This window comes from Colletotrichum truncatum (assembly GCF_014235925.2).
Source record: "Colletotrichum truncatum strain CMES1059 chromosome Unknown Contig_0002, whole genome shotgun sequence".
In the NCBI taxonomy this organism is placed as follows: domain Eukaryota; kingdom Fungi; phylum Ascomycota; class Sordariomycetes; order Glomerellales; family Glomerellaceae; genus Colletotrichum; species Colletotrichum truncatum.
Window position 1 is genome coordinate 2199541 of NW_027222399.1, and position 18705 is coordinate 2218245.

General features: G+C 52.8%; 2 protein-coding genes across 2 annotated transcripts; both read right to left on the reverse strand.

Annotated features, from left to right (window-relative positions):
- Nucleotides 1-258: 258 nt before the first annotated feature.
- Nucleotides 259-7961, reverse strand: CTRU02_203545 (hsp90-like protein; the record flags this gene model as incomplete). The annotated part of the gene is made up of 4 exons (XM_036724171.2): nucleotides 259-696; nucleotides 744-5344; nucleotides 5397-7738; nucleotides 7831-7961. The coding sequence occupies 4 exons, from the start codon at nucleotides 7959-7961 to the stop codon at nucleotides 259-261; spliced, it is 7512 nt and encodes a 2503-aa protein (XP_036584285.2).
- A 3176-nt stretch (nucleotides 7962-11137) lies between these two features.
- On the reverse strand, nucleotides 11138-13007 carry CTRU02_203546 (udp-galactopyranose mutase; the record flags this gene model as incomplete). Its single annotated transcript, XM_036724172.1, has 5 exons — nucleotides 11138-12178; nucleotides 12232-12582; nucleotides 12651-12731; nucleotides 12802-12871; nucleotides 12997-13007. 5 exons carry the CDS (start codon nucleotides 13005-13007, stop codon nucleotides 11138-11140), a joined length of 1554 nt encoding a protein of 517 aa, XP_036584286.1.
- Between the last annotated feature and the right edge of the window lie 5698 nt (nucleotides 13008-18705).

Here is an 18705-nt window from a genome sequence, read left to right on the forward strand (position 1 = left end):
AGGCATACACAAACTCCAGTGACAGAACGCCGTCCCATATAGGATAATGCTGTTCCTGTCATCGCATGCTCTTTCGATCTCCGGAAACAGCTACTTCCGCTTCCTTTGTATCAGCCTAAAATGCTGTCTGAGTCGATTTAAGCCAACTCTCCTCTTCCTTTAATGACGGCCTAACATGTGCCGTTGTGAAACATCAGTATTCCCCCTCACTCCTACTTCTTGATCCGGGGCGGGCAATTTCTTTGCCTGCTAGCGGGTTCAACTAGGGAACATCTTGTCTTTACTGCTGGAACCCTGTGAGCTAATGCTATTGCGACTGTTGGTATGGTAAGGCAGATTCTCCGGCTTGTTGTCGGCATCCATCGAAGATACCGTGCTCTGACGCTGCGGGGTCCTTTTTGTGAGGACTGCTCGCGGCTTCTCGGCTGGAACAGATTCGCTGTTGTTCCGGGACTTGGTGAGCTTCCGCGATGCTCTCTTTTGCTGAGATTGCGTCTCGGTCAGTGAACTTATGTCGGTAGTAGACCGAGTGTCGCTTGAGATGTGACTGGGCGTTACATTGCTGCCCGTCGGGCGGCTATAAGCTGGATTATCCCTAATAGGCAAGGTGAAGTTGGTTGCAGCACCGTTCAGGTCTGTAGTTGCATACGTTGGTGAAGTGGCAGTGGTACGAACTCCGTCAGGGGAGGAAGCATTCTGAGCGGCGGTTAGCTTGGGAGCCTTCAAATCCCCAGCGGAGTCTCGCTTACGGATACCTGAGGGCTAACGTAGGTATCCAGTTTCTTCTTTAGCACCTCCGACCTGACAGGTTTTGCCAGGTAGTCGTTCATACCAGCTGCCAAACACTTCTCCCGATCGCCTTGGATGGCCGAGGCCGTCATGGCAATAACCAAAACCTTGCGTACGACGTCAATCGAATCTTTTCGAATCATCTTGGTCGCCTCGTAACCGTCAAGCACCGGCATCTGTACGTCCATGAGAACCACATGGTATGGCCGGCCGTCTCTGGCCTTTTGTCGCAAGCCCTCGACAGCCTTCAGCCCATTTTCGTACGCATCCACCGTGCTATACCCAAGCCGTTGGGCGTATTGAATGGCAATCTTCTGATTAATGGGGTTGTCTTCCGCAATACAGATTCTGATCTGATCCTTCGGAATGGCAGTAAGATCCAGGAAGGGATTAGGTGACGCAATCCGCCTCTCGGAGACGGGCAGAGCAGATCTCTCAATGGGCGGCGGCGACTTGATTTGTTGTGCGTCCCCGGCAGACACGTCTGACTTGGCCTTGTCAAATGTGACTGTGAACCAGGCTGTCGTTCCCACGTTTTCTTGGCTTTCCAACTGGATCTTGCCCTTCATCATTGTTTCGATGAGGGACTTGCAGATGCTGAGGCCGAGGCCACTGCCACCGTACTTCCGCGCCGTGCTGGTGTCGGCCTGGCTGAACGGCTGGAAGAGCTTGACAAGTTGTTGCTGCGGAATTCCAATACCAGTGTCTTGTACTCTGAAGGTCAGCGTCGCCTTGTCCTTGGTTTCAGAATCAACCCGGGCACCAATGGTGATTGAACCGTCTTCGGTAAACTTCAAGCTATTGCCAATAAGGTTCCCTAGGACTTGATGCAGTCTGATTGGATCTCCATAAATGAGCATTGGTGGCAGATTGATATCTTGAATGATCTTGACATTCCTCCGTTGCGTCTTTTGCCTGTTGCTGTAAGAAACAGCGCGAACAACCTCCCGAACCATTTCCTCTGGATTAAAGGCAATGACGTATAATTTCATCTTATCAGCCTCCATCCTCGAAAAGTCAAGGATGTCGTTGATGACGGTCAGCAGCAAGTCGGCTGACACTCTTATTGAGTCGGCCATCTCCTGCTGGTCCTTGTCCAGGTCGCTGTCTCTGAGCAATTCTGAATTGCCTATGACACCGTTCAGTGGCGTCCGCAGTTCGTGGGAGACATTGGCCAGGAAAATTGACTTGGCCTTTGCAGCTTCTTCAGCCAGCTTAACGTTGCGCTTAGCTTCAGCCTCGGCATGCTTAGCTTTGGTCTCTGCTTCCAATGCCTTGGCAAGAGCACGCTTCTGGAGAGCCACCATGGATACGTTCTCAGCCGAGACCTTTTCAACGGCTTTCATTGCCAGAGCATTGGAGTAACTGATGCCGATTTGATTCACCAGCAGCTGGAGGACAGATACGTTGCGGTCAGTGAAGGATCCCGGCTCGCCCTCCAGATATAAGACCCCCAGTAATGGTTTCGAGCCGTGGCAGATGGGAATGGCGATGATGGCTTTGCTCAACACATTGCGCTGCAGCCAGGCCTCGCTAACGTTGCCAAAACGCTCATCGCTAATAATATCGGGAATGAACACGGCTTCACGGAATCGGGTGCAGTATAAGATCACGTTCTCCGCGACAAGGGATGTTCCAGCAAGGGGCAGCCCCGGAATATGCGCTGACGCACCTTTTTCCGGATCACCGCTCGCCGCGAGGCACCAGCCAGATTCATCCAAGTCTTGAACGACAATGGCGGCGAGTGTGGCTGATCCGCCGCAGGTCTGTAGAATGACATCGCACATGGTCTTGAGCAGCTCATCGACTCTGAGGACACCTGAGATGACCTGCGAAGAAAGCAGAATCGCGTGCAAGTCAATCATGTCGAGCGCAGGGAGGCCTGCACCGGGTTCGTGGTGTTCATGCATGGAGCCGCGCCACGCCCCAATGCGTTCGCCTTTGATGTCAGCTATGGCGGTCTGGTTGGCTTGTTGGAGGGAGTCTGGGCCCTCTTCCCCTTCGACCGCGCGGTAGTCGACGGTACCGCTGTCACCGGCGAAGTCTGTCTGCACGGCGGCATCCGTCGTCCTTGGGTTTCTTGTCGGGCTGTGGAGTAATATCGCATGCTCCTCTTCCAGACGATCGGCTACAGCTACCGCGCCAAATTGTCGGTAGAACGCAATGGCATCCCTGAAAGAGGAGCGAGCCAGTCTTCGAGCTTTGCGCCTGACTAGGGTACCCGCCATCAGCGTATTGCCCAACGCCGCCTCAAACAAGTAATTATGTTCCTCGGCGTTATCCAGGGCCTCTTCGTACAACTTGACCGCACCGCCGTAATCGCCGGTCAACTCGCTGATCTGAGCCTCCAATATTCTAGACCACGAGAGGTAGTTGACTTCAGTGTAGACTTCCCATTCCTTAATTCTCTTCGTCAGCTCACGAAGTTTGTGCAGAGTCTCCTCCGTTTCCCCAGTTAGACTGCTGGGATCCATGCGAGGGTCGTTGAGCCTGCGGAGCATTCGTCCCGCGAGAGCAAGACCGTAGAAGAACATTACCAGCCTGCTGTTCCGCGCAGACCAGAGATTCTGGACGTTCTCATAGCATGCTTGTCCAATCTCAATGGCACGGTCATAATGACCGTATATGAAAAGGGGCACAATCTCAATACTTTCGTACCACAGGATGGATCGATTACCGTTCTGCGTGTTGGCTCTCAGCCAGGATTTGTAGCTCGCAGAGTTATGCTGGTCATCGGTCATGACTTCGAGTGCCTCAGTTGTTCGGGTCTTCCCTTGCAAGGCACGGCAGGCCTGTCGAACTGAGATGAGAAGAGTGCCACCTCTCGTATCTTGGTGCCAGTTGGGAATCTCTTCGCACCCATACTGGCAAAAAGACTCAAGGTCGGAACAGTTCTCGCTGGAGAAGAATTTAAGTTGCGCAGCCAGGCCGAAGCTAAGGATCGAGGAAATTCTATCTCCTGCAGCCGCAGCATACTCAACAGAGCCTTCCAAGTGACTTAACGCAACGGCCACCGGTATTTGTACATGACCAAGAAAGTTGGCATATATCATGTAACCTCTAGCCATGGAAAAGGGGTCCCGGTATCGATCAAGCAGCTCGATGCAGACGTTGCCCACTTCGACAGCGAAACTAACCATGTTGAACCTGGCGAGGGCAATGATTCCGATGTGAAGGAACGCCATCCCGGATTGCGGGAATGCGCCATGAGTGAGATGTAGGTCCAACATGACGAGAGAAAGATGGTAAAACCGCAGGTAGTCGCTCCACCATGCGGCGCTGACAGTCTCTGCTAGCACTGCGCCAATAGATGGCAGGCCGGGATCCAGGGATGGTGCTGGGTTGAGGAGTTCATTCTTGTCCATTGTCTGAATTCTTACTGACATCTTCTCAAATTGGTCGTCACACTTCTCAAATGTCGGCTCGTCGTCGAACTTTACATCTAGGGCACGCAGGCATTCTTTCAACGAAGCCAAAGCTCCTTTGGCGTTGCCACTCTGTGCAAGGGTCCTTGACTGCAAGACGTAAGCGGGTGCTTTGTCCAAGGGACTTCGGGCGCATTTGAAGACTGTTTCGAGCAAGGCATTTGCTGCAACGTGATTGCCCATGTAGAGATTGCATTCGGCAGCGCGGAGGTGTAGTTGCATAGTCTCATCGTAAGAAACATCTTCCAGTTCATCGTCCCAAGAGTCTGATTGCAAAAGTGCTACTGCTGCGCTGTAGAACTTGGAAGCGGTCGGCCTAGCACAGTTTTCAACGGCGGCCTGCGCACACTCAAACAAGAGCTTCCTATACGGTTCACGACGGGGGACCCGCTTTTTGATGATATCGACAGACTCACAGATATGTGAAGCCGTGTTGTCCTTTGCCCTGGGGTCGGCAGAGTAGTACTTCAACAGCGTTTGTGCAATCACAAAATGCATCTTTCGTGCATTGCACTCCTTCAACGCTGCTGACGCCTGGATGAATCGGTCGTGGGCGAAGCGGAATCTATCATCCGTCTCGCTTGGAACAATGATATAAGCTTGAACCGCAGCTTGCAAGCCGTTGATGGCTTCTTGTTGAGAATATGATGCATGGTATTGTTCGTTGCCCGATCCTTGACATGTGGTCTCATCATCGTCCTCGTACTGAAACTCGCCACTAAGGAGCCTAGATATGAGCTCAAATGAGAATGATGACCCTAACAGAGCAGCCCAGGCGAGTATCGCCCTAGAAGCCGGCGGCAGCTCGTTCAACCTCCTCGTGATGAAACCTGTGTCGAGGATATCGTAGTCGCTTTCGCCTTGAAAGTGCTCGAAAAGTCGATCTAGGTCGAAATGCCAATTACTATCTCTGTAGTCGTACCAGATACACTTTTTCCGGTAGCAGGCGCTCAGCATTTCCCGCATATAGAACGGGTTTCCTGCTGTCTTTGACTGTATGACTATGGCTAGCGGCAAGACCTCTTCCTTTGGCCTGCAAAGCGTCGTCGAGACATATTGGATAATTTCTTCCTCGCCCAAAGGAGCCAGTCTGATTCGCGTAACGACCGGGCCACCTGATCGTGGAAATTCTAAAGGTTATCAGCAGGTTGTGGTAGTAGGAGGAACATTGGTAAGACTCACCTTCGGATTCGGGGGGTTGGATGATGGATTGGACTCGCTCGGGAGACAACTCCTCAGGGCGATAAGTTATGATAACAACCATCTTCATTCGCGCCCCAATAATTTGAGTGATCAACTCCATGGATTCGTCATCGGCAAAGTGGAGATCATCTAGCACAAAGCATATAAACTTGTGTGATGTGAACATACGCAAGACGTCTAGGAAAGTGTTCATCAAACGCATGGTTTTGGTTGCCCCGCCAGCTCTCAAGAAGTCTTGAGATGCCTGGGATGAGATAACAGTGGGTTTTGGCAGGCGCCCGGGGGAGCTACCCGGGGATGATCCGCGTCTCTTGAGCCCTGCCCTGATGCTACGAGTCTGGGCAACGCCGTGTGTAATCGAGGCAGATCGCGGCAGGGAGTTGTCTAGTGCGCCGATAAGGAAGTCAGGTAGCCCAAGAACCTTGTGGAGCGTCGGCCAAACAGGCCGGACGTACTGCTTCAGAGCCTGGTGGAACGGCGTATCCGTATTACGCTCCCCGAAGACCTGCTTGAACAGTGACGACAACAACTTGAGGAGCGGTCCAAAAGCGGTTCGACGAGCTGTATCGAATTTGGCCGTTGCACAATACCCTCTTCGTCTGGCTTCCGCAAGAACAGACTGATATAAACAACTCTTGCCGAGTCCACCGGCACCTTCCACTAGGACAATCTCACAATGGCCGCGCCTCCGAAACTTTGCTGACCCAAGTTGACGCGACAAACTGGATGACGATGACTCGACAGCGCTGTGCCGGTTGCTGTCTGTCGGTGTGCCCATTCCATCTATAAGACTCCGAGTTTCGATGGATACAGACTGGTGTCTCTCCCAAGGCCTCGTCATGCGCGCAAGTGGGCCGGAGTTGGACGAGGCAATGGTGTCTCCAGATATCGTCTGCGTATCAGATAAGATGGATGGTACAAAGCTAGCCTTTGATTGCCTAGGGTCAGAAGACGTAGTATGCGTGAAGGATCCGCTGCGGCGCGTTGTGCCCTCTGCTGAGCTGGCACCTTCGCTTGATAGATCCACGCAGTCTGGCAGTTCGCTCGAGAGTTGGGATCCGTCAGAAAACCGGTTGTTTGCTGGTTTTTGGTTCATTGAATGGCTCTTCGCGACCCGCTCAATCACTCTGATTAGCTCTGCCCTTTCCCTCTGACGCCCGATCATCATGCTGGGCAAAATAAAAAAGGATGATATATCCTTCTCTCCTATCTTCCACTCCTTGAGCGCCAGCCAGTCGCCATCGGTCAAAAACTGCTGTACCTTCAACAAGTCATGCTTCAAGCCGCTTGCCGAGTGATAACGGTCGGCGACATTCTTGGCTGTACATTTCTGTATGATGCGCCCAATGACGTCGGGTATGTCAAGCCGAACCTGAGAAACGTTGGGGATCCTTCGACCCAGAACACCCTGCACAATGTCCAGCGGTGTCTCGCCCTCGAACACAGGTTGTTGTGTGAGCAGTGTCCAAAATACGACACCGAGTGAATAAATATCTGTCCGACTATCCGGCTCAGCTGGCATACGTCCAGTCTGCTCCGGGCTGATGTAGAGAAGCTTGTTCTTGGCGCCGAGTTCTTTCGATAAGCTAGACCACGAGGTACTCGACAAGCCTCCCTCGAAAGATCTCGTACCGGTGCCGAAGTTTATCAACTTGACAGAATTCGTCTCAATATTGAAGTGGAAAGAATCGGGCCGAATCTCTCCATGGGTTATAACCTGTCCATAGTGAAGGATCTCCAAGCACTGACTTGCGCCAATGGCAAAGTCGAGAAAATCTTGTAGGTTGATCTGTTCCTTTAGGCGGAAGTTTTCCTTGCGATATGCCTCATATCTATCGTCCACCTTTCTGGCCTTGTAGAAGGCGGGCCCCAGATCTACGAGGTCGAATAGGTAGTTTTGCCCCGGATGCTGGTAAATTGCGACGACGATGGAACCTCGGTCGCCCGGGTGTGGTGCGAGGCGAATGAGTTCAAGCGGTTTTACAATATGGAGCCCATTTGGATCGGCCGTGGCGAACAGATTTTTGGCTATGTGAAAGGCCCTCTCTTCACGAAGAACGTGGTACGAGACGCGGGCGACGACAGGCTCTTCTATGTATGAAATCTCCGCAGCGCCGACCGAGTTCGCAGGCGGTGAGGTGGCAGAGAAGTCGCTACTGGCATCGCTAGGGAGGCCCGAATGAAGGCTCGAGGAGCTCGCATGTTCTGAGGGAGAGGGTCGACCCGACTGTAGTCTCGCAGTTGATCCAGGACTCGAGGCGGGGTGGGACGAGGACGAAGAGGGCTGGTAGGGGGACACAAATCTAGTACCGCATATGTGCCTGCGATAATCAAGTTAGACAAGGGACCGTCAGAAGAAGAGCAACGAAGTGTCGCGCAAATGAGATTTGGACGTGGTTGCACAAGGACGCACCAGATGTCGTAGGAGGTATGAAAAGGAAGTCTAGACTCGTCCCAGGTATAGCCAGCGATCTGGCGAAGGCGCTCGAAGAGGCGCGAGGGGGGGTCGAAGTGGTCATCCGACACGATGGCAGTGCCGTCCATCGTTGAGGCCAGTCATAGGCGCAAGCCAGTCGCTTGGAGGCCGGGTGTTGTGGTGATGATGGTGGGGGGGAGGCCGAATTTTGGGGATGAAGTAATCAATCCAGAGGGTCTCGCGGTATAGATCGCGACGGGCTAAGGAGAGCCTGGAGGAAGTCGAGCGGGGTTCAACGGCGTCAACTAGGCACGGCAGGCCATATCATGTTTTGGTGATGTTATCTGACGATGTAAACGGCGAAGTTGTGCGAGCTGTGCGTGGGGAGGACGGTGGTGGTAAGTCTATGTAGCAAGGTCCCGCAACGGCCGAGTACGTGCGTCCGATGCAGTGTGATTACGCGCAAGACAGGGACACAGAAAAAGATGGAGAGGTAGAGACCGGGCGCAAGCGGGTTTACGGGTCTATATTTTGCAATGAAGACGACGACAACGGCGACAGACTCTCCGAGAGCACGGAGACGACAGGTGACAGCGAGGCTGCGTCTGGCGGTACGTCGGCGGCGCTTGTCGGTGATTGACGGATCGGGAGGTGCAGCTGTCGTCGGTGGGCGAGCAGGGGCAGAGAGTGGTAAAGAGGAAGCTCTCTTTGGACCTCACCTTCACCTTGGCCTGGACTCTGCGGTTCAGCGACAGCGGCACAGGGAGCATAAAAGAAGCATGTGGAGTACGTAAGTGGTTGGTTTTTTCCCCCTTCCCTTCTTCTTCCCTGCGGCGAGCGGATGGAGGGGTAAGGGTGCTAGAGCGCAGTAACGTAGTGCATTAGGTACTGTTCCAGGCACTGCAAAGAACTATCTTAGGTGCTGCGAGGACAGGTAAAGACCCTCCCCCCATCTAGAAAATACCCACTGACTTAGTGGAGGAGAAAGAGAGAGGGACAGAGGGAGGGGGGGAAGATAAAAACCAGAATGGCATCAGTAAAAACAACTCAGGCTCTGTGAAGCTAAAACGATGGATCCACGCCGGTGGAAACTCCGCGTTACTGCTATGTCTTGTCATGCTAGACCCTTACTTGTAGAATAGATGGCAGTGCGTTTCTCACCATGCCATAATTGCAGACATGTCAAATATCCTATGTACACCGCCAGTAATAGCAACAGCGACGGCTACCCTGTGCGGCACATATTCCTATAGCTGCGACCCGGAATCAGATGCCAAACCAAGAGACGCTCGAGATGGTGGTTTCCAGTCCCCTGCTAAAAATGCAAGGTGGAGCTGGAATCGATCCACTCATTTGGGGGCTCCAAATGGTATTACTATGTGCTTGACCAAGCACGTACCTTGCAAGCTCAGCAAACCAAAACAAGCTCGAGAAACAAAATCCAGCAGCGGTCAGTGGCAAGCTATTGCGACGGGACGCACAATCAAACGACTAAGAAGTGGCAGGGACGAAGGGGCAATGATTGGCAGGGGCCGGACGATTTTTGCCGGCCTGGTTGGCCGTTCACAGTGATCAGCATCTCCCCGATCAGCAGAATCCTTTTCGAAATTGGGTATGAGGCTAAAAAAAAAAAGACTTCACAACTTCACTATGGGGGCGCCGCAATATTAGCAATATCAGAACGTGGTCCCCGCCCCTGTGGGCAAGTACACCGGTCTTTTGTCCGCTGCCTTTCCATCACCCAAGTCAGGCAGTAACGGGTCGCTGGGGATGTGGATATGCTGTTGATGGTATAACCGTTTGACAGGAAACCTTCAAATTCGCTACCGTCTCGGCGCGACTCGCTCTTACCACTATTGCCGCGTATACATTGTATAATGCCAGGGAACATGATCCGCTTCTTTGTGCCCTCTTTCCACCTCCCTCCCGCTTTCTCTCAGGGTCCAACTGTTTCTGCCACTCTCCCAGCAGGCCCACCCCGTCTCCTATCCTTAGTACTATGTAGTCGATGCTAGTAGGACTGCCTATTTCTGCCCGGGACACTGGTCTTGTCTCAGTCTCACTTACACCACCCACATACACACACCCGGCCCGCTTGCCTTACGCCGCGCCGTTAGCTGCGCCAACCTTTGCGGACTTCTGCTGTAGCAATTACTTCAAATGCTGACATGGCACATCGTTAGGCGCAACCACAACAACGCCGTCGCGACTCAGACAGCCAACCAAGCAACAGACCCCTGCTGCAAAGGCCCCTATCACGTCCAACATCAAGCAACCTGAATCGCGGTACCCTCGCATTTGTCCCTCCTTAAATGCCACGCTCTTCGTCCTTGCACACACCAGACAGGCGTATGTTGTACACATGACTTCCTAAGAGGCTATCCCAAAACTCGGGACGGAAATGATGTCATCCTCGACCGCCTGCACGTTTCTTTTGGTCCAAATTGTTTCGCACAGTCCTCATCCTGCCGCCTGCCACCTGTTGCCCAGCTCGTCTTAGGACCCCCGACGCTCTTTGCAAGTCGAGAGGTAATCCGCTGCAACAAAGCCTCTCAGAACTTGGATGATAACAAACTTGACGAGACCTGTACCCCTCCGTCCATCCAATTTTCACCTTGTATAATTCTTGAATAACCTGAGGGAGGAACGTTGTAAACAAACCAACCCAGCCTTTCGCTAACGACCACACTCGTTAATTGCTCCCTCAGAATAGCTCTTGCCAAGTTGCAGCATCGTGAAGAAGAAATCTCATTTCCACCACATCATCGCAGTTGGATGAGCCAACACAATGCTACCAGTTAAACGTGTTGTCGTGCTGAGCAGCGATACAAGCTGTTGCCCACTTAGATGAAGCTATTCAAAGCTCTGTCACAGAATTGTCTTCATCTACTGTGAAAAGGGGGAAACCCCGCGGCATAGGTCTAGTGCGTCACTTTCGTAATTTGGCAATCTTACAAACACCGTGACAGCCTGCTCGTCAAGTAATAAATGGTATCAGCATACACGCCAAAATATATCTATACTCTATATAGGTATCCCTTTTGACAAGGTCAAGCAGGCGCTATGCCTACGTCTGCGCACGATTCGTTGATATCGTGGGTATGGCGCAAAGTTAAAATTCCCCCGAATTCAACAACATAAAACTCCCAGGTATTCTTATATGTTTAGCCAAAGCTCTTTTTCCCTAAGCTTGCCTCCTTCCATTGGTCATGCTCATGCTTTCTAATGCTTTACAGCCAAAAGACGAAAAATATCAACACATTCCTACTCCTGCCTCAGGATATCCCGCCACCACATCGCAGCCTTACTTGCTGTGCGAGGGGAGGGCGGTGCCGTTGACATTAGACTTTGAGGCAAAGTTGTATGACTGGGCTAGGCGACGTTCCTCGTTGCGGCGCGTGTTGACGAAATCAGGGTAGTTAAGCGTCAGCTCGACAGCGCCGTTGACGATGTTGTCAGCGGCCTCGACACCAAGCATGAACGAATGGTCCTGGTTGCCGACCTCGTATCTCCAGCTGCCGAAGCGTCCACGAGAGTAGATGTCGAGATCCTGAAGCTTGGGGAGAAGGTCCTTGAGAACGCCCTCTCTCTCGAGCGAGGGAGTGGGGTAGCCGTGGTCGAAGCGGCGGTGGTAGGTAGACACGATCTCGTCCTCGGGCTTAATCATATCGGTGTTGATAAGACCCTGAATGCACTGCTCAAGAATCTTCTCCTGGTCGACGGGCTTCATAGAAGACTCGGAGACCTCCAACATGATGGACCAGTAGGGGCCCTCCTTGGCGTCGGCAGAGTCGGGCTTGTTGCCATTAGCCAGGTAAAGGGTAGGCAGCTTCTTGCTGGACTCGGGCTGGTTGTAGGGTGAGTAGTTGGAGAAGATGGTGGCGCGGTAGAAGGGGCAGTTGTCCTCGGGGAAGTACAGCCAGCACTTGTCGCCAATACGCTCGGGACGCTCTCCACGAATACCGACACCGATAACGTGGGTAGAGGAGTAGAAGAGACCCTTGGACAGGTTGACGAGCTCTTGGTTGCCCATCTTCTCGACAAGGTGGTCAACAGCCATGGTGGAGACAAGCTTGTTGTACTTGACGGTTGTGCCGTCTTTGAGAGTGACGATCTTGCCCTGGGCGTCAACCTTCTCGACCGAGCCCTTCTCGCCAAGGCGGATCTTCTCCTTGGGAAGCGTGTTCGCAACAGCAATCCAGATACCACCAGTTCCATCGCGGGCGGGGAAGCGGAAAGTGGCGTTAGGACCCCAACCTCCAGCAACCTTGTTCAGGACGACGTTCTTGGTGACGAGCTTCAGGTCAGGAGCGGCGACGCGCTCTCCGAGCCAGGCGCATTGCATCTGTAAATATTGTCAGAGGCTTGGTGCAACATGCTAATTCGAGAAGTGTTTACCTTGGTAGTAGGGACAGCCCAGACCTTGTAGTTGTAGGGGCGCATAAAAATGTCGGCCACACCCTCACCACAGTTGCGAACAATCCACTCGTCAAAGTCCTTGGGCTTGGTGTTCGAAACGCGGGCCTCCAGAGCGGCGTCAATGAGGCCATCCATGCACTTGACCTGGTCCTCCTTAGGCAGAATGGAGATATTGTTTTGGAAGGGGTAGGGAACCCAGAGGTTCTTGTAGCGGACATAGGAGATGCGCTGGTGCGTGAACCAGTCATCGTCCTTGGGCAGGGCCTCATCGATACAGTCGTCAAAGTACTTGTAGTGGGAGAAGATAACATGGCCACCGACGTCGTAGAGCTGCGTGCTTTGGTCAGAACGTGTCGGCGCAACATGAGGGAAAGCTCAGCTGAGGGGAAAGAACTCACGAAGCCCTCGGGAGTGACATCAGTAGAAGCAAGACCACCGGCCTTGTCGGCGGAGTCGACAAGCAGCCATGACGGGCCGTCCTGCAAGCACCGGTTAGCACGCAAAAGTAAGGAGACAGGGGTGGCTGCCAATTTGGCGGTGAGCACTTACGATCTGGTTCAGGCGTTTGGCGGCACCAAGACCGGTCGGTCCAGCGCCAATAACCAAGACATCAACGTTACTGGATGACAAGAGGTCAGTAAGTGTTCCATTGTACTAGTCTGGAATGCAGCAGAGTGGTTTATGGCGGAGTCCAAGACGAGAGCGAGCCCAAGAGGCGGAGAGAACGGGTGGGAAAATACTCACATGTCAGCCATGGTGGGGGATGTGTGATGTTGTTGCTACAGGAGGTCTTCAAGACTAAAGGCGCGGCAAGGAGAAACTCTCGATTGTCTAGCGATAACACAGCTTGCGAGACAGCAGCAAGAAGGTGACCGAGAGGATATAAGCAATGAGGATGAGGAGCGAAAGTTGGCAGCAAAGAGAGAAGGAGAGGAGGTCGCGCGTGGCAGCAGTCGTGGCTGTCGCTGTAGATATGGGTTTCGTCCGGTTCCAAAGAAAAGGGGACCGACTGCTGTGATGGAGGGGCCAAAATTATTATTTGGGACAGGGGGGATGGCGGGGCCCCCTGGTCGCGACCTCGAGGTGCTGGAAATGTGTGTGAGTGAGAAGTTAGGTAGGTGGCCCGGTGGCAGGAGGCAGGGACGGCAGGCGGAGGTACCTGCAGATGGACAAGATTGTTAGTGCAATTGGCTCCCCCCCCCCCCCCCCCACTTGGAGATGTCGCACGCGTTGCTGGCTTTCGCAGAGAAGAGGAAGGAAATGATGATGATAGTCCAAGAGCCATTAGCTACCCGTACTGTACGTACATGTGCAGTTAAAGTTCAGGTATATTGGATACTGCATACGTTCTGCGTACCTGGGATATGCCCCCATTAGAGCGAATTGCAACTGACAGTACTTACCTCAAGGCAAGTGAACGTAGGCGGGGAGTAGTGACAGGTACTACAGCAACGAGATTCTTTCCTTCTTTCGTTCTTTCTTTCTTTTTTTTTCCTTTTTGCCTTAGCTATCTTTTACTAGCGTTCGGTGCGAACTCCAGGTAACGTCCCTCGACTCGCAGGCTGGTTCCTATGCTAATTAGAAAACGGCCCTTCTGGGAAATAGCTTGGCAGTATCTTTAGACCACAAATACTTGTTCCTACATGGCTTTCCATCACAGCCGCCACCAATAATACGTACAACCCTCACTAATATCCGCACCGCTGCACTACGCAGGTCTTCATCGTCGTCAGTATCCACTGTTGTCATTGGGCTGTTAGAAGCTGGTCCTGGGTCTAAGGCAAAACGGCTTTATTGTGCTCGCCCTATTCTGCACTGCATTTGGAATGACAACTGTGAGGACATGGCGAGGCCCAGCAGCAAGCAGCAACCCCAGGTCGACCCCTCGTAATCCTTCCCCTACCTACCCTGCGCTGCCCTGCGCTGCCGAGAGCCACATGTGTGATGCAGCAGCGGACGTTGGTCAGCAGCACAACGCAGCCCACCGCAGGGCAAGCGAGTATGCGGCGGGAAGAAGGAAAAAAAAAAAAACGAGAGGCGGTGGTAGTGCAAGGGGGGAGGGGCAAGCGGACGGGTACTAATGCCAATGTTACAGCCACAACAGTGGAGGCCAGAAGCTTGTCAAGCAACCGCAGATTTCAGTTCCCAGCAGCGGCACTGGATAAGTCTGGACCCACGGCTGGTTACAGAGTTGCGACCAGGTTTCTGATTGGGATATGCCTGAGGGTGAAGTCACCATCCGTGCCTTTGAAAGACACCGTTATGTAGTGCGCTGCAAGGTACAGGTCAGCCACCACATATGCATACTGTCTATACTTACAGCAAAAGTTGCAGCGGCAGCAAGGGGCCAGAGACACTACAAGACTTGGTTGTCTAACACTGTCTATGTGAGGCACCTTTCGTTAAACCAAAATTAACCCAAACTGGCTATCACTTATGGGCCCAATGGCTGAGACGAAAGATGCTGGGCAAACCAAATGGATCACAAGAGATCAGATCAGTCTAGTGGGATGAGGATGGAGCTCCTCCACTCAGGTCTGGTCTGGTCTGGTCTGGTCTGTCTGGAAACTGGGAACTGGGGGAGAGTTGTGGAGGCAAGTCGTCTTCGCTTCCCCAAGTCCTCGAGGACACGTTCCCAAAATTCCCGGTTTTTTCCCTTCCCATCTTTTTTTTCCCTCCCCCCAATGGTCCATGGCCTTACAACCACTTACGCACACGCACGCATGCACACCCACCCGTCAACCCATTCCATTCCGCTAGTAGGGGTGCGTGGGACTGTTTCCACCTCTGTCCAGGGCTTCAGGTTCCCAGTCTCGGGACCCAGTCCTGCTCACTTCTCACCCAGCACCCCTGCACCTCCTTCTCACCCGCGATGTCTATTACAGTCCGGATTAACGAACTGGATCACACCTTGGTTGTCAACACGGTAAGCTAACAAACTGGCAGACGGGCAGACAAATAGACAAACACGGGATAAACAGGATGCCCACATCAACAACGCCAGTAGCCATGTATAGCCTGTATATCTTCCCATCTACCAGTGTCGATGAAAGGATACATATGGGGCTACAGCATGTTTCGACCCTCGCATAGATTCGTTCGTAGCCGCTCGTCATTCTGATTGATGAATCTCTAATCTACCCTCATACGCCGCCTTGCAGCACACACCACCCTTTCATCCCAGCCCCATCTTAACCTACCCAACAGCGATACATAGTAGACCGCCAAGTGGATGGCTATGCTGTGCCATCTGTTGACCGCTTCCTGCTGAGAAGGAGCAGACCGGCACAACCAGCACACAACCAGCGCGCTGCTACACTAGGCTCAAGGGAAGGAAGGTATCGACGCAACACCGGCAAGGATCCTTGTCCTGCCGTCGTACTATGTAAAAGCAAGGGACCCGAATGACCCGCTACCGCCAGCCTGTTGTCTACGGAAGGACGCTGGATGGTGCGGTCGGCGTCGATCCGGACTGCTCCTGGAGATATCATCAGCTCGGCCACCGCCTTCTCTGCATCTTTGACTTGACATCGTCCCCCCGTTCGGCAACAGGAAAGCATACAACTGTTTGATACCCAAAAAAGCCTGCAATGTCATGCCGGTAGCTGCGCAGGAGTGGGTTCTCTGTGGCTTGCGCTAATATTCTCTCATATTCCGAGTCAAATCCACTACCAATCTGCATTCACACGTTATTTTCGCCTCCATTTCCTAGTTGGGCAGCTGCTGTCCGTCATTTCGCTCAAACTCGCACACTTGTGTTGGAGCTACAGCACATCGCTGTCACTGCTTGCGTGTGTATGTCTGTGCCTTGCCCCGCGGATGGCTCTCCGCTACCGCTACTAATGCATGCTGTTGTCGCTACCGACTTGTCACGCTGTCGTTCTCAGCCATCTCTCTGGGTCGAGCTAAGGTGTTTTGGAGCCGCTGGCCGATGGCAAATCCCTTGTTTTGGCTCCTGTCCGCGTTGTTCAGATTTGGTCAATGGTTTGCGTGCTCTGAAGCGTCCATGGTGACATAGAGACCAGTTCTTTAGGAGTTGAAGGTCCCAAGCCAAGTTGATAACGCCTCCAGATAACTGAACCCTGCTCAACGTAATCTCTTAAGATTGAACGCAATCCCACATTGGTTGGTACGCTGCAGCTTGCCATGAATCCATAATACAAAGAGAAACTTGGTTTATTAGATTATTCGAGCGAACGACAACAAGATCATCAGAGCCAAACACTTCTCTCTACTGGACGGGTCATCTGCGGTCTTGCCACTGTTTCGGCTTGGCGGAAACTCGGCGGTCTCTCCTGAATGCGTGGCCTGAGTCGTTGCCGAATTGGCAGTTAATAGAGTGAAGCCGAAACGGATAGAGGGGAGAGGGGAGGGGAAGAATGTAGACGTTTTGGACTCTGGTTACGCCAACGTCCCAAATATGTACCATCCCTGACGGCCAGCCAGCAAGCCGGATGAGAACCGAACGGCGAGCGTGCCGTATGCGACTTTGTGATTCAGTGTGCTCCGTTACCTCGCCTGTTCGTTATTTCCCTTGCCACACAGGACAGGAAGGTCGGCACTCCAATCACCTATTTGCGAAAGCCCATGTTCCCTCTGCTCATTTTCATCAACCTCGTGCATCGCCAATCAAGATGCGGACAGGGATATCGCTGTCTCCCTTGATAGTGCGTGGTTGTCTGCATCTCGCCTCCTGGCCAGCGATCGGCACTTAAGAAATTGAAGTCAACCTTTTGTTTATTTTCTAATAGCTCAGCGATTTAGGAAGGGGAAAGAAAATCCCCTCCAAGATGAGCGAGGGCAGAAACACTCGAGCCAGGTGTCATTAGTTGGACTACTGGCAATCTAGAAATCTTCCCGTCTACTGCCCTCCGTCCGACTGATCCTGACCGTTGTCGTCACCACTGGGCCAGGGTCGGACTGTTGATGGAGCAGGCCGAGTCAATTTCGATCCGTCGGTAGTTGTTACAAACAGACGCTGTTCTGGAGCTCCCCTCTACTGGCTCTCTGCACTGACGGTTGACACCCCCATCCCAATGCGGGATTGCCCCTGTCTTTCATCTGCGGAGTAGAGTAGCAAAGGAGGCTGTGAGAGAAGATCACCAACTTCAACATCGGTCCGCTGGTGGCCAGTGGCTCGACCATCTAGTATAGCGACCTTGTGCGAGTGTGGGCGCACCCATTTGGAGACATGCTCCGTGTGTACACTCTACGTGATTGCGCCAGCATGCGTGTCTCCTCCACCCAAAGAGGACCACTCAGTGAGTGACGGCCACTTCCCCGAGCAAGACACATGTTGGAGAGGCTAGCCCGACAGCCGGTGCAGGGATGAGGCCCACCCATCTCATCAGCATTCTGAAACGGACAAACTGGATCTCATGTAGATCGACCGGGTCAGTTTCGAGACACCGCATAAACCTCGACGTGGCCAGCAACTGATTCAGGACGATTCCAAACAGCGTATTCTATTAACAGCTCAAGTCAGATGTCAAAAATAAAATAAATAATACAATAAATGAAAAAAAAAAAAATAGTTACGGCGGAGACCTTCGCCAACAGAATGCTTGGTAATGAGGCTGTTCACCAAGTCGACGTGGGATTAGGAATGGTTTACTGGATCATGTATATTCGTCCGATCAAAGCTGTTGGGCGGCTGGTACATGGTATATTCGAATACCGTTCGTAAGACAGGCGAATGGAAAGTCTAGCCATTTGCCAGATCCAATACGACGGATCCAGAGCTGTTTGCTGCGGCCATGTGCAGAGTTACGTCCGCAGTTTCCGCACCCGCACCCGCGCGCACACACACACACACACACACACACACAAGGGTTCTGCGACATAGGCAAGGGCGATGAGCAGCTCCAGAATCTTAACTGTCATGCCATGCGCTACGGGCTTGGTACGGCAAATGTGGCAGCCGCACAAGACCCGGTCAGAGTAAGGCTGAAGTGAGACCTGGTTGGGGACGGAAGTTCGAATGAACCTTTCTAGGGCCCGAAAGAGCGAGGGAGACGGATTAAGGGAACATGGTACTCGTAGCTGCGAGGCGACTAGCGTTAAAGCTCCCTTCCGAGGCCAGTAGACGAACCAGCTGGTGCCCACCATCTGTCATTTGTTTGAGGGAGCCCGAGACTGACGAAAACGCCGAGCGGATGCGGCCAGTAGCGGGTGACGAAAGGGAATCATGATGCTTCACGTCTAGGCAGGGCGGCAGGCATATCAGAAACAAGCTTCAAGCTTTCAAGTATTGCACAGTAATACTCGTCCCGGCCATTGTTTGCCGGAGCACATTGGCGGTCGACATTATTGTTGAGTCGCTCCGAAAGGGTAACTACAGAATATACCAAAGATGAGGAAGCCTCGCCGTGATTGACGAGAGTCAATGCTGCTCGGTTGCCGTCGCCTGCGAGCCTACCTAAGGCCAACCTGGTCGAGGCTTCCTCTCTGGGT